General features: G+C 30.4%; 2 protein-coding genes across 2 annotated transcripts; both read right to left on the bottom strand.

The window, feature by feature from the left end:
- Positions 1-1,742: 1,742 nt before the first annotated feature.
- On the bottom strand, positions 1,743-2,339 carry LOC111397967. Its single transcript, XM_023024929.1, has one exon. It carries the CDS (start codon positions 2,337-2,339, stop codon positions 1,743-1,745), a length of 597 nt encoding a protein of 198 aa, XP_022880697.1.
- An 8,227-nt stretch (positions 2,340-10,566) lies between these two features.
- Positions 10,567-11,163, bottom strand: LOC111397966. The gene has a single exon (XM_023024928.1). The coding sequence runs from the start codon at positions 11,161-11,163 to the stop codon at positions 10,567-10,569; it is 597 nt and encodes a 198-aa protein (XP_022880696.1).
- Positions 11,164-13,544: the final 2,381 nt, after the last annotated feature.

Raw genomic sequence — 13,544 nt, 5'->3', positions numbered from 1 at the left:
TTAATGTTTTCTAGTGTAATAATTATTTTATCAATCCAAGTTAAAATATAAATGAGCATTTCTTTATTGGACGAAGGGAGTATTACGTATTATATATTTTATACTCATTCTGTCCTATAGAAATACGCTTCCTTCCATTATCAAACTGATTAAGAAAATGTAATTCATATAGTTGGAACTAGGAAAAATAAATTTTGCATATTTTTTTTATAATATACTCCTACAATAAATAATAGTTTAAATATGAGTTATTCATATTTATTGTTAACAGGACACATTAAATGGAGGCATATTAGAAAGTTAAGAAATCAATTATACTCTCAACAAAGAAAGTTGCCTATAATTTGGGATATACCCAAAAAAATTTTAAAAAAATTAAAAAGAAGTAAACCTAACTTTAGAAGACGGAGAGAATATATCAACTACTCTCCTAGTCCCATTTATACAAACTGCATTTCCTTATTTTTTTTGTCCCAATTATATAGTCATATTTCTTTATTGAGGATGTTTTATTTTGTTCATTTTCTGATATACATTTACTTAATTTGTCTAATTATAACTATTTTTTTGCACATAATCTTAAAATTGTATAAGTATAAATAAGGGTAGATTAGGAAACATATAGACAAAAATTACTTTTTCAATACCATTAATAAATAAGATTTCTTAATCCGTTTGGAAAATAAAACCCGTCTATATAAATAAAATGGAGAAAGTATTATATAACAAAAGAATAATGTGTTGTTAAAGGTAAGCTTATTAGGGTTTAGAGTTGAATGACAATTATACCCCCACAACCATAGAAATTATTATTATTGTATCCCTGATTTTGTCCTATAAATACAGGGTTTTGGTTGTTAATAATAAAATACACATAAGTCTATTGACTTCTCTCTATTTTTTTTTTCTATCTTTTCATAATACGTTATCAGTACGATAGCTTAATTTTTTAGAATTTAGTGAAAGTAATAATTTTTATAGGCATAAATATTTATCACGTGTACCAAAATTAATTTTGTAGTATGTGAAATATTTCAATATACATATTGCATCATAATGAGATTGCTTCTTCTTCTCTACTTTTCATGGGAATATTAATTCTAAATCACGTTTGTATGTGTAATCTAAACACATATTAATTCACGTTATTTTTATTCATACACGATCATTTTTCACATATTATTTAGTATTAATTATATCTTTTGAATCTGTCACATATTAGTTCTATCTTTAATTTCTATATATGTGAAATTCATATGTATGTTTAGTATCTTTTGTATGCTGGTAAAAGATTTAGCCAATTTTGTTAACTTCTATATATAGATATTCTTTTTTCTAATGCATTTGGGTAATTAATTTTTCTAGATAAATTCATATCATGTCTAAATGATAATTAAATATTTTTAGATATTCTTCTATGAACTTCAAATTAAGAATTTATCATGTTGTTATTATAAAAATAGCACAACATTATAATTAATATTCCATAAGAATATTAATTATATATCTATCTATTATAAATAGTTCGTTGTTACTCCTAAAGTAGCACAATATTATTGATATTTCAAAAGAATATTACTTGCTTATAAAGAGCATGATATTACAAGTTTAATATTCTATAATATATTACTCACAAATAATGGGGGCACAAACAAGCACTTACTAAAGAAAAATGAATTCATTTCAATATCAAGCAATTGAAAATTATAGCTATTGAGATTAAGCAGTGACAAAAATATGCTTCAATTCCGAAGCCGATTCGTCATCTCTTGGTACCTCAAATTTGACTCCATCCTCTGTAATTTCAACTGTTGCCTAAACCTGTTAATAAAATCATCAGCTTTAGCATCCACTTCCTCCTCCTCCGTCCCATTACACGACGTAGTTTCCCTCACCGTTGCCGGCCGCAGTCGATCCTCCTCTTCCTGCCGCTCAGCCGCAAACACCTTCTCACTCGCGGACTTCTTCAACACCCTTCTCTCCGGAACATTCACGCTAGTGTCGGACCTACTCCTATTCACGTGACTCTCTTCCACACATTCAGATTTTTGCAGATGAGTTGGTTCTTGAGGTGGAGCCGTGGCGTGACTGGCTGCGGAGTCAAACGGGTAGGGCTGTTCGGAGCTGTACGTAGAGAAGTTGATTGACTTGACTCGGATGAGTTTCGGCGGCGATTCGTCTTCGTCATCACCGAGTTCGTGCGGTTTTTCGAGGGATGAAGTGATGAAAATGGTAACTATGGTGAGGTTCAAGATGCAGAAGAGAACAGTTGGTGTTAAGCAGCTGGTCATCGAAGCCCACATGGATCCACCAACAATAGCTTCAGCAGCATTAATCATGGTTAGTTTTCGACGTCGTTTTAGCTATTTTTCTTGTATTATTACAGAGACGGGAGCTATTGAAAGAAAGATGAAGAAACCTCTGAAGTGTTTCTGTTATATATGCATTGGTAGAGGTTAAAATGGGAATTAAATTTTAAACGAATGACCGAGTAGTGACTACAGGTTTACTTGATCTGTTAGTCACAAAACTATACTCGGTGACTTATTAGTTGTCACTTTATCTACTTGCTTACTACTCATGCTTAGTTTTACTTTAATTTTAATTATTTTTTTATTTTCATATATAAGAATTTAAAGAGTACTCATGCTAAATGGAAATTATAATAATGTTGTGAATAAAATGTTAAAAGAAAATATACATTTTTTTTATGACGTAGCATAATAACCAATTGATATGTCATGCCCGATTACGTAGAAGATATGTTATGTTACGTATGCAATTTGTCAATTAAATAATTTTAGTAATTTGGGAGAAGATAGTGATAGAATAGTGAAATTTAGCCCCGTTTGGTCCATATTTTTTGAAATGAAAATGAATGAAATAGTATTTTTTTTTAAAAAAAAATGAGTGGTTGAAAAAGAAAGAAAAATTTTCGATTTACGTGTAATATTATTTTATTGAAGATCGTATGGTTGAAAATAAGAGAAAAAAAATAAAATGTAATTTAATGAGAGCCAAACAAGGCTTAACTGAGTGCACATTTGAGACAATTAAAGTTTACTATCCCAATGGAGATTTCTATGATAGTTCAGTGACCGAAGACGTAATTTATCGTTTATTTTGTGCAACAAATTATATTTATACAGGTGTCTTTTATATGATAGCTACTTTTATATTTAACTTCTTGTTTAAATATCATTATAAAAAACCAATGGTTCACTTATAACCTTTATTTACGAGAAAATTGTAGTAACCACCTGAGAGAAGAGTTCATAACTTCTGAAATCATAGCTATTCTTGTTCCCACGAAAGTAAGAGTCGACGTTCACCATAGAATAGAAAGCATAGTCATAAGGGCAAGCGAACCACAGAGACCATTTCACAAGAGCTGAAAGAAGAGTGATTTTTATTACCCTAGGATTACTTCACTCGCTTCCTAACTTCGCCTTTCTCCTTTAGAGACTTTGGAGGATAGTTTATTCTTTGAGAAGATCCCTAGTCTTTTCATTTTTGCAGATTTTACCGTAATTTTCATTTTGTACTAGTTAAGGTCCCTAACTTTCATAAATATGCACCCGAAATCCATCTGAATGGAAATCGTCCAAAACACAGTCAGTTGACGAAAAAAAATTCCTTGAACTATGTGCTACTGCGACGATTTTATTGGATGCTGATACCTCTTTAAACAATTTTTTCTTGTCAACTGACGGTGTTTCGGATGGTTTGCACCCAAATGGGTCTCAAGTGCGTATTTATGAAAAATTAAGAACCTCTGCTGGCACAAAAGTAAATGTTAAAGTAAAGTCTTCAAAAAAAAAAAAAAAAAAAGATTAAAGAATTTTCCCTTTATTTATTGATTGCATCAGTTATATTATTTGATTATTGTGATTTTGATTTTTGTGTTGCTGACAGCTAAACTTTCTATAGTTTCCATGAATTGAGTCAAATTGAATTTGAATCCAATCTAATCCTTTAGCCAAAAGAGCCACAAACTGTTGAATATTTTCAACTGGAAGGGACAAACAGGTGGAGAGTAAGTAAGAAATTTGTACTCTTTCCACCAATGTTCATACTTGATATTTAGACTGACATATCAACATGTTCACACTTGAAATTTGGACCAGCATTCATGTGATGTGATCATGTTAAACCAGCATTTACTATTATTAATAAAATAATTTCCACGAGCCTAGTGGGAAGCGAAGACTTAAATACTGAAATACAATTGACCCAATTCACAATAATTAGAGAGCTAGCATTGCGTAACATATAAATATAATATTATATATCATTTTTTCTTGTTGAGAATATAAATAATTTCTTAATTTCATAATATGTTCATGTTTAACCCTTGTTTGAGTCACATTATTTTCATAAGAATGTATTTTTTAACAGCGTACTGATGGAAAACGTACGGTTAAAAAATAAGAAAATATTTTGAATTTACGTTTAATATTATTTTATTGAAAATTGTGTGATTGAAATGATGTTAAATCACTATTTAAAATGTATTTTTTTTAAAAGGTGGGTCAAACAAGATTTTAATGTACATTGTTATCAACAAAAATGAACTAATTTTATCTGAATTATGATGTAATGTATGAAATATTAGAATAAAAGTAAGTAATATTAATGTTTTCTAGTGTAATAATTATTTTATCAATCCAAGTTAAAATATAAATGAGCATTTCTTTATTGGACGAAGGGAGTATTACGTATTATATATTTTATACTCATTCTGTCCTATAGAAATACGCTTCCTTCCATTATCAAACTGATTAAGAAAATGTAATTCATATAGTTGGAACTAGGAAAAATAAATTTTGCATATTTTTTTTATAATATACTCCTACAATAAATAATAGTTTAAATATGAGTTATTCATATTTATTGTTAACAGGACACATTAAATGGAGGCATATTAGAAAGTTAAGAAATCAATTATACTCTCAACAAAGAAAGTTGCCTATAATTTGGGATATACCCAAAAAAATTTTAAAAAAATTAAAAAGAAGTAAACCTAACTTTAGAAGATGGAGAGAATATATCAACTACTCTCCCAGTCCCATTTATACAAACTGCATTTCCTTATTTTTTTTGTCCCAATTATATAGTCATATTTCTTTATTGAGAATGTTTTATTTTGTTCATTTTCTGATATACATTTACTTAATTTGTCTAATTATAACTATTTTTTTGCACATAATCTTAAAATTGTATAAGTATAAATAAGGGTAGATTAGGAAACATATAGACAAAAATTACTTTTTCAATACCATTAAATAAGATTTCTTAATCCGTTTGGAAAATAAAACCCATTTATATAAATAAAATGGAGAAAGTATTATATAACAAAAGAATAATGTGTTGTAAAAGGTATGTTTATTAGGGTTTAGAGTTGAATGACAATTATACCACCACAACCATAGAAATTATTATTATTGTATCCCTGATTTTGTTCTATAAATACAAGGTTTTGGTTGTTAATAATAAAATACACATAAGTCTATCGACTTCTCTCTATTTTCTTCTTTTTTTTCTATCTTTTCATAATACGTTATCAATACGATAGCTTAATTTTTCAGAATTTAGTGAAAGTAATAATTTTTATAGGCATAAATATTTATCACGTATACCAAAATTAATTTTGTAGTATGTGAAATATTTCAATATACATATTGCATCATAATGAGATTGCTTCTTCTTCTCTACTTTTCATGGGAATATTAATTCTAAATCACGTTTGTATGTGTAATCTAAACACATATTAATTCACGTTATTTTTATTCATACACGATCATTTTTCACATATTATTTAGTATTAATTATGTCTTTTGAATCTGTCACATATTAGTTCTATTTTTAATTTCTATATATGTGAAATTCACATGTATGTTTAGTATCTTTTGTATGTTGGTAAAAGATTTAGCCAATTTTGTTAACTTCTATATATAGATATTCTTTTTTCTAATGCATGTTGGGTAATTAATTTTTCTAGATAAATTCATATCATGTCTAAATGATAATTAAATATTTTTAGATATTCTTCTATGAACTTCAAATTAAGAATTTATCATGTTGTTATTATAAAAATAGCAGAACATTATAATTAATATTTCAGAAGAATATTAATTTTATATCTATCTATTATAAATAGTTTGTTGTTACTCCTAAAGTAGCACAATATTATTGATATTTTAAAAGAATATTACTTGCTTATAAAGAGCGTGATATTACAAGTTTAATATTCTAAAAGTATATTGACTCAATGTTCCTGAAAAAACATAATTTAAATTATATTTATTTTAAATAAATATAATGTTAATGTTCTCGAAAAAACGTAACATATGTTATATAAATATTCAAGAAAAATATTTCATTATTACTCATGTAGGGCATAAATTTTATTATTTAACTCGAAAGGTAGAATGAATAAATAATGTCAATATTCCAGAAGAATATTATATTTATACTTTTGAAAATTATATGTCTCGTTGTATTCCTAATGAAAACAAATTATATGTCTTGTAACAACTGCAAGAAAACTTCCAACGCGAACTTTAGAGAAATTCATAAATGTTGATTCTGCAAGTACGAACACTCAAAAGTTATTCCAAGGTGATTTCTTCTATTAAATATAAGTTCAAAAATTTACTAATTATTATTTCAGGAACAAGGTACATAATACATGACTAAAAAAAAAAAAAAAAACGCATTCTTTAGGGTAAATGCTTTTATACAACTTGAAGACAAATCTAGTTCGTTAGATGCAATCATCATAGGAGATGCAGTAGAAGTGTTACTGGAAAGTAGCGCCAATGACTTAATGAACCATCTTCAGAAGGTAAAACATCATGTTCAACACCCTTCGAAAATGCTTTCTTTCTTAACAACAAACATGCCACTCTATTGAAATATATTTCCTCAACCACAGGAAGGTATTAAAAAACTCAATGACGTTGTCAAATTGGAAAGTGATACAGAGCTACTCTTTTACCTCAAGGCAACAGAAAGCGCCACGACCCACCTGAGTACCGTTTTGAAATAATATTCGTGTTCAACTCCTCCACGGCAAATCCAGTTGATTCCTCAATTGTTACAGAAGATGCAAACAAGCAAATTGAAATAGAAAAAATTTCCAACAACAAAGACGTAAAAGGCAAGAACAAGGTGTCCAGACGACCCGATGACATTTCCACCGCTACTGAAGAAATCAATCCACTGCATGCATAAAGGTCTCTCTTCCAACCATCAAATGTGCCTATTGAAGCAGAGTCAAAACCCAAAAAAGGGACTCACACAATCTCCAAAACCAATAACTGAACCATTGGGATCACCTCAAAAGAAAAACATGAATGAATCACATCTATGATACTTTTGTGACAGTGGACAGTAATCAATGTTCTATTTTGTATTTCTGAAAAAAGTAACATGATCTGTCTATATCTTTGTCTATGTACAAGACTTCAGATTCCACCAAATAGTAATAAATTACTACTCTTGAAATTTAAAGTTTGGTGTACGCGTCTTACTTTCCTTTTTCTCCTTTCCATTGCAAAAACAGTGAAATATTACAATATTAAATCATTCAATTTCAAAATTAATATCATAGCTTACATCCAATGATTCTATTTTTAACTAATGAACTCACTTTTTCTTTAAACAGTAAACTGATATTAACATTAAAAACGCTAATATAACGTGCAACAGAATCCTGCCTGTGCATTGCACGGGCAATAGACTAGTGTGTGTGTGTGTGTGTATATATATATATATATATATATAGACACACACACATTTTAAATTTTTTCTCTATTTGTTAATTATACATTCTCAAAAAATCACTTTTAAAAAAATCATTCTTTCACAAACACACCCTAAATAAGAAACAAACTCTTAGTATTTTAACATCGTCTTGACAGTTCTTCGGATGGGAAATTTACCAACGGTAAAAAAGGATAGATAAATCGCTAGCGATATTTTTAATATTGCTTCGATTATTTGTTTAGCCTATCTTTTCGGACCCATTAATTGAAAAGACGAAACTGCAATATATTGTTTTAAACATTTGTTTTCAAGTCCCTCTAATTAGAAATACTTTTGTACTCTAATAAATGTGCCTAGACAAAATAAGTGAAAATGAAGGAGAGAATAGGCACGCAGAATTAATGAATATATATATTCTTCAGCAACTCAATAAAAGTAAACATGATTGTAACTTTTTCCCTATATTTCTTCTTTTTATTCAACTTAATCGTGGATATAACAAACAAAAGTGGGTCTAACGTGTGAGTGAAGAAGTAAAAAATGATGGCTAACGATATTAAGTAACGATCAAAAAATTGATTGTTTGACTTGAAAAATGAGAATCAAATAAGGGCTGTATTTATTTCATTACTTTGTAAAATAAATTCTACACAAAATATTAATTCGTGAACAATTTTAATTCCATTTACGTATTATATGTAGTTGGTCCCAAGTTTGGACAAAGGAGGAGGATTTTTATAATTTATAATTTTTTAAATATATTCTTTTGACAACATATAATTTTTTAAACTACCATTTATTTTACACTAAAGGAGGTAAAAATACAATAAATTCTTACCACTTCATTACTAACAAAGGACGAGTTCGTGGGACGAATTGATCGGATTTTGGAAACAACCTAGCTCTTGCTCTACTTGCTCCATTTATGAGCAAAAGCTGGCTCGCCAAGTGGACCGAGTCGAACTCGATGGTGGGAGAGTAGAGCGACTCTACTCATATACTTAAAACTTGCTATCTATTCATGGAGAATGCTATACATATCGTTTTTTTATCGAATCTTTTACCTACTACTCACAACAGAAGTGAAGACCATAGGCCGACCTTTTTAAATTCACATGGTATTCGTCATACATTGTAAAGGGGACACCATTCGATACCTCCATTATTTACAAATGAAAATTTCCATCTATACAAACCCTAGCCCATCACAGTACTCTACCCATCCCTCAATCCCACCCCACCAAAGATGCACGGTGCCACAACATCTTTTCCTTCGCTACACAAACTACGACGAAAGATTGGTTGTGAAACCCAAGAAAATAAATTTCCTTGTTTTTTGTGCAAACCAAGTGCTGGTTTATGCAAAAATCACAGTTGATCTCCCCTACTTGGTTTTCGCTCTAACTAGGGTGGAGATCTCCTAAACCGCAGTAGTGATCATGATTTGTTTGCGAAATCGAGTTTACAGTCCCTAGGTTTCATACAATCAAACTTGATGGTTTTCTGGTAGAATATTGTTCATATTATGAGAGTGATTTGAAAGAGATCAACCATGGACGATCGCCCAGCCTTGGCTTTTCAAATAGAACAATTTTTGGTAAACCTGGTTTTGTACTGGGCGATCGCCCAGTGCAATTTTTTGTTACTGTTACTTTTTAAATATTGGTGACGTTTGGCAAGATTCACAACCTTTTGGCTTGTTTTTTTGCACCCCTTTCATGTATAGAGGTTGATATACTATATATATATATATTGGGCGATTTTCATGTTGAATAAATGTTCAAAACATAAAATTAGCATCACCTGTATCCAAATCAAAGATCAAATCAAGTTTGTTATCATTATTATTATTATTTATTTATTTTTGTTCTAAAAATTTCTTTCCATGTTTGTTTACTTGATTCAAAATTTGAATTAATGTTTTGATTACTCCTATAAACTATTTGAATTTGAAAGCATTCAAGCACTTACTTCGATGATGACAAATATCGTTTGAGGAACACGATTTTGACAACTATTCATAATCGCGTTCTAACCTTCCATTTTTAGCGAATCATTTTCTTGTTGATTTTTTTTATTTCTAGTCTTCATCAACTTATTATCAACATTTTTCACTGCAGTTTTTGGTGGTTACGGAGGCATAGTAGGGTAATGTTACGGTTTGGGTGAGGCTTCCGTGGAGGAGTTTTGGTTATGCTGAGAGTGGCGGAGTTGATGTTGTGATTGCATTACAGTGGTGGCGATTTTATCCTATTTTGGTTTTTCTATTTCATTTTTTTGATTTTTTTTTTTGTTAAATTTGTTTTAATTCTTGTCATGAAAATGTGGAATTTTGATTTTTACCCTTCTTAAAAATGGTCTAATTTCAGTCAAATTTGAATTAAAGAATTTTTGGACGCAAGCCATCAAAAGTTCCTTCAAATGCTTATTTTTCCAAATGAAGGACTGTACTGCAGAAAATGAAAGGTTAGAACTTTTTGAAAATATTAGGGAGCCCAACTGCAATTTTCCCAAATTTTAATTTAGGCTTGTTTGTCTTCCTCTCTTCCACATTCTACGGCATTATCTTTTTTACAGTATTCATTTTTAACCACATATTCTTCATTAAAATAATATTATACATAAATCAAAAACTTTTTTTTTTAACCACTCATTTAATATCAATCATTATTCTATAATACATTACTCACAAATAACGGGGTACAAACAAGTACTTACTAAACAAAAATGAATTCATTTTGATATCAAGCAATTGGAAATTATAGCTATTGAGATTAGCAGTGACAAAAATATGCTTCAATTCCGAAGGCGATTCGTCATCTCCTGGTACCTCAAATTTGACTCCATCCTCTGTAATTTCAAATGTTGCCTAAACCTGTTAATAAAATCATCAGCTTTAGCATCCACTTCCTCATCCTCCGTCCCATTACACGACGTAGTTTCCCTCACCGTTGCCGGCCGCAGTCGATCCTCCTCTTCCTGCCGCTCAGCCGCAAACACCTTCTCACTCGCGGACTTCTTCAACACCCTTCTCTCCGGAACATTCACGCTAGTGTCGGACCTACTCCTATTCACGTGACTCTCTTCCACACATTCAGATTTTTGCAGATGGGTTGATTCTTGAGGTGGGAGGGTGGCGTCACTGGCTGCGGAGTCAAACGGGTCGGGCTGTTCGGAGCTGTACGTAGAGAAGTTGATTGACTTGACTCGGATGAGTTTCGGCTGCGAGTCGTCTTCGTCAACACCGAGTTCGTGCGGTTTTTCGAGGGATGAAGTGATGAAAATGGTAACTATGGTGAGGTTCAAGATGCAGAAGAGAACAGTTGGTGTTAAGCAGCTGGTCATCGAAGCCCACATGGATCCACCAACAATAGCTTCAGCAGCAATAATCATGGCTAGTTTACGACGTCGTTTTAGCTATTTTTCTTGTATTATTACAGAGACGGGAGCTATTGAAAGAAAGATGAAGAAACCTTTGAAGTGTTTCTGTTATATATACATTGGTAGAGGTTAAAATGGGAATAAATTATTAAACGAATGACCGAGTGGTGACTACAGCTTTACTTGATCTGTAAGTCACAAATCTATACTCGGTTACTTACTAGCTGTCACTCTATCTACCGGCTTACTAGTCTTGCTTAGTTTAACTTTAATTTTAATTATTTTTTATTTTCATATATAAGAATTTAAAGAGTACTCATCCTAAATGGAAATTATAATAATGTTGTGAATAAAATGTTAAAAAGAAAAAATAATAAATATATATATATACACACACTAAATGGAAATTATAATAATGTTGTGAATAAAATGTTAAAAAGAAAAAAAGAAATTTATATATGTGTGTGTGTGTGTGTGTGTGTGTGTATACACACACACACTAAATGGAAATTATAATAATGTTGTGAATAAAATGTTAAAAAGAAAAAAAGAAATTTATATATATATATAAAATGAATATCAATCCTTTTTTAGGAAGATCTAGAACAATAAATGAAGAAGCATCTACATCTAGAAATAGTACTTCAAGTATAAGCAGAAATATAATAGAAAGAATTTTAAATAGACCAGTCCAATATAATCAAAATATAGAAGAAATTATAGATCCCCAACAAGATTATTTAAAAGTGGCTCAACTTGAAAAAAGAGATTTTGGGTTTAAAAGTCCAATATCCAACAGGTACTATGGAGCCCAAGAAGTCCATAGCTAGCCCAACCCAAACGGTAGTTGGTAAAGACTTATCAAATCCGTTGAAGGTTGTAGACTTACCAAAAGCCCAACAGACTCAGGGGACTGTTGATTCCTCTACTAAATTAGATAATCAGACTCAGCAGACTGATAAATCTGCTACAGAAAAAGGTAAAGAGATTTGGGATCTTTTAGGATAGCCCAGCGAAAAATTTGATTACTTAGTTAAATATAGTCCACCAGAACATTTTTCACCAGAACACTTTTCTAATAATCCAGATCTTTCACAAGCCCAAGAAATTCAGCCTAATAAAGGAAATGAAAAAATGGTAGCCCAAGATAGTCAAGACTTTTTATTTCTTCAAGAAGCACAAGACCCCAATCCAGATACTGTTTCTTTAGAAAAGATTTTTGAAAAAATTGAAGAATTTCAGAAGCAATCCAAAAAAGATGAAGGAACTTCTTCCAGAAAAAAGAAAAAGATTAAGAAGAAGAAAAATGATGAACGATTAAAAGAACAAATTAGAGAAGCAATCAATCAAGCATTTGAGACAATTCTAAAAAAGAATCATGGAGAAGAAAAAGAAATTGCAGAATGTCCAGATCAAAAAGAAAAAGATGAAACCAATAATTCCAGACATTCAGATGAAGACGAAGATCCACAGAACGAAGGATACAATAATTCAGATAGTAGAATGTCATTTTTATCAGTGGCACGCCATAATCTTTATACATGATAAAGATTTTCAATAATGCAGAACAAGACAAATGTGCCAGCAGAAAAGAAGAAAAGATGAAAGATTCTCTCAAAGTGGCGATAAAAGTTTACTATTTAATTTTAGACTTTTTCTCTTTTATTGATAGAATTTTTAGACTTTTTTGTAACGTTGGTGGAAATCTTATAAAAGAAAAATTCCCAACTGTAGACCTTTTGAATTTTTAGCAAAAGACGTAGGAACTTTTGAAATTTTTCTTGCCACTTGTTATACTTTAGAATGGCCAGAAGTTTCTCGGTGAAACGTGTGTCTTTCTCAAGGATAATTTAGACTTTTTACTCCCAAGAATTTTTCTATTTAAGGAATGAGTTTCATTCGGTTTAGGTAGAAGTTTACAACCTGTGTACTCTCTGCTATCCAAAAAACATTTTGAAACCTCTCCTCCAGAAAAATTCTCAATTCAAAAAATATTGTATAGCTGAAACACTCTTGTGAATATTTAAGGTATTCTTTTACTTTCTTAAGTTTATTTTAGAACTTTAGGGACTCCCGAAAGGGAAATCCTTAATTCTGACTAAAATGTTCTGACAATGCATTCATGCATGCAAGAAAATATTTTTGATCTTTTGGATTCTTATTATATGAAATTCATAAATTATCTAAAATACATTTTTCTTCTCTAGATAAAGAAATATGCGGTAAAATTTTAAAAGAAATATTACTATTTGGAAAAACTATAAGTTCTTGGTTTCCAAACGTTATAATGTCTTGTAACATTGGTATGTTCTGATTAAATGGAGTCTGTGATAAAGAACATGATGCAAATGAATTCCCAGGTGAAATTCCTGGTCTTAAAGGCCTTGGTCTTG

Source organism: Olea europaea, chromosome 7, assembly GCF_002742605.1.
Source record: "Olea europaea var. sylvestris chromosome 7, O_europaea_v1, whole genome shotgun sequence".
Classification (NCBI taxonomy): Eukaryota; Viridiplantae; Streptophyta; class Magnoliopsida; order Lamiales; family Oleaceae; genus Olea; species Olea europaea.
This window is presented reverse-complemented; position numbering and strand designations above follow the sequence as displayed.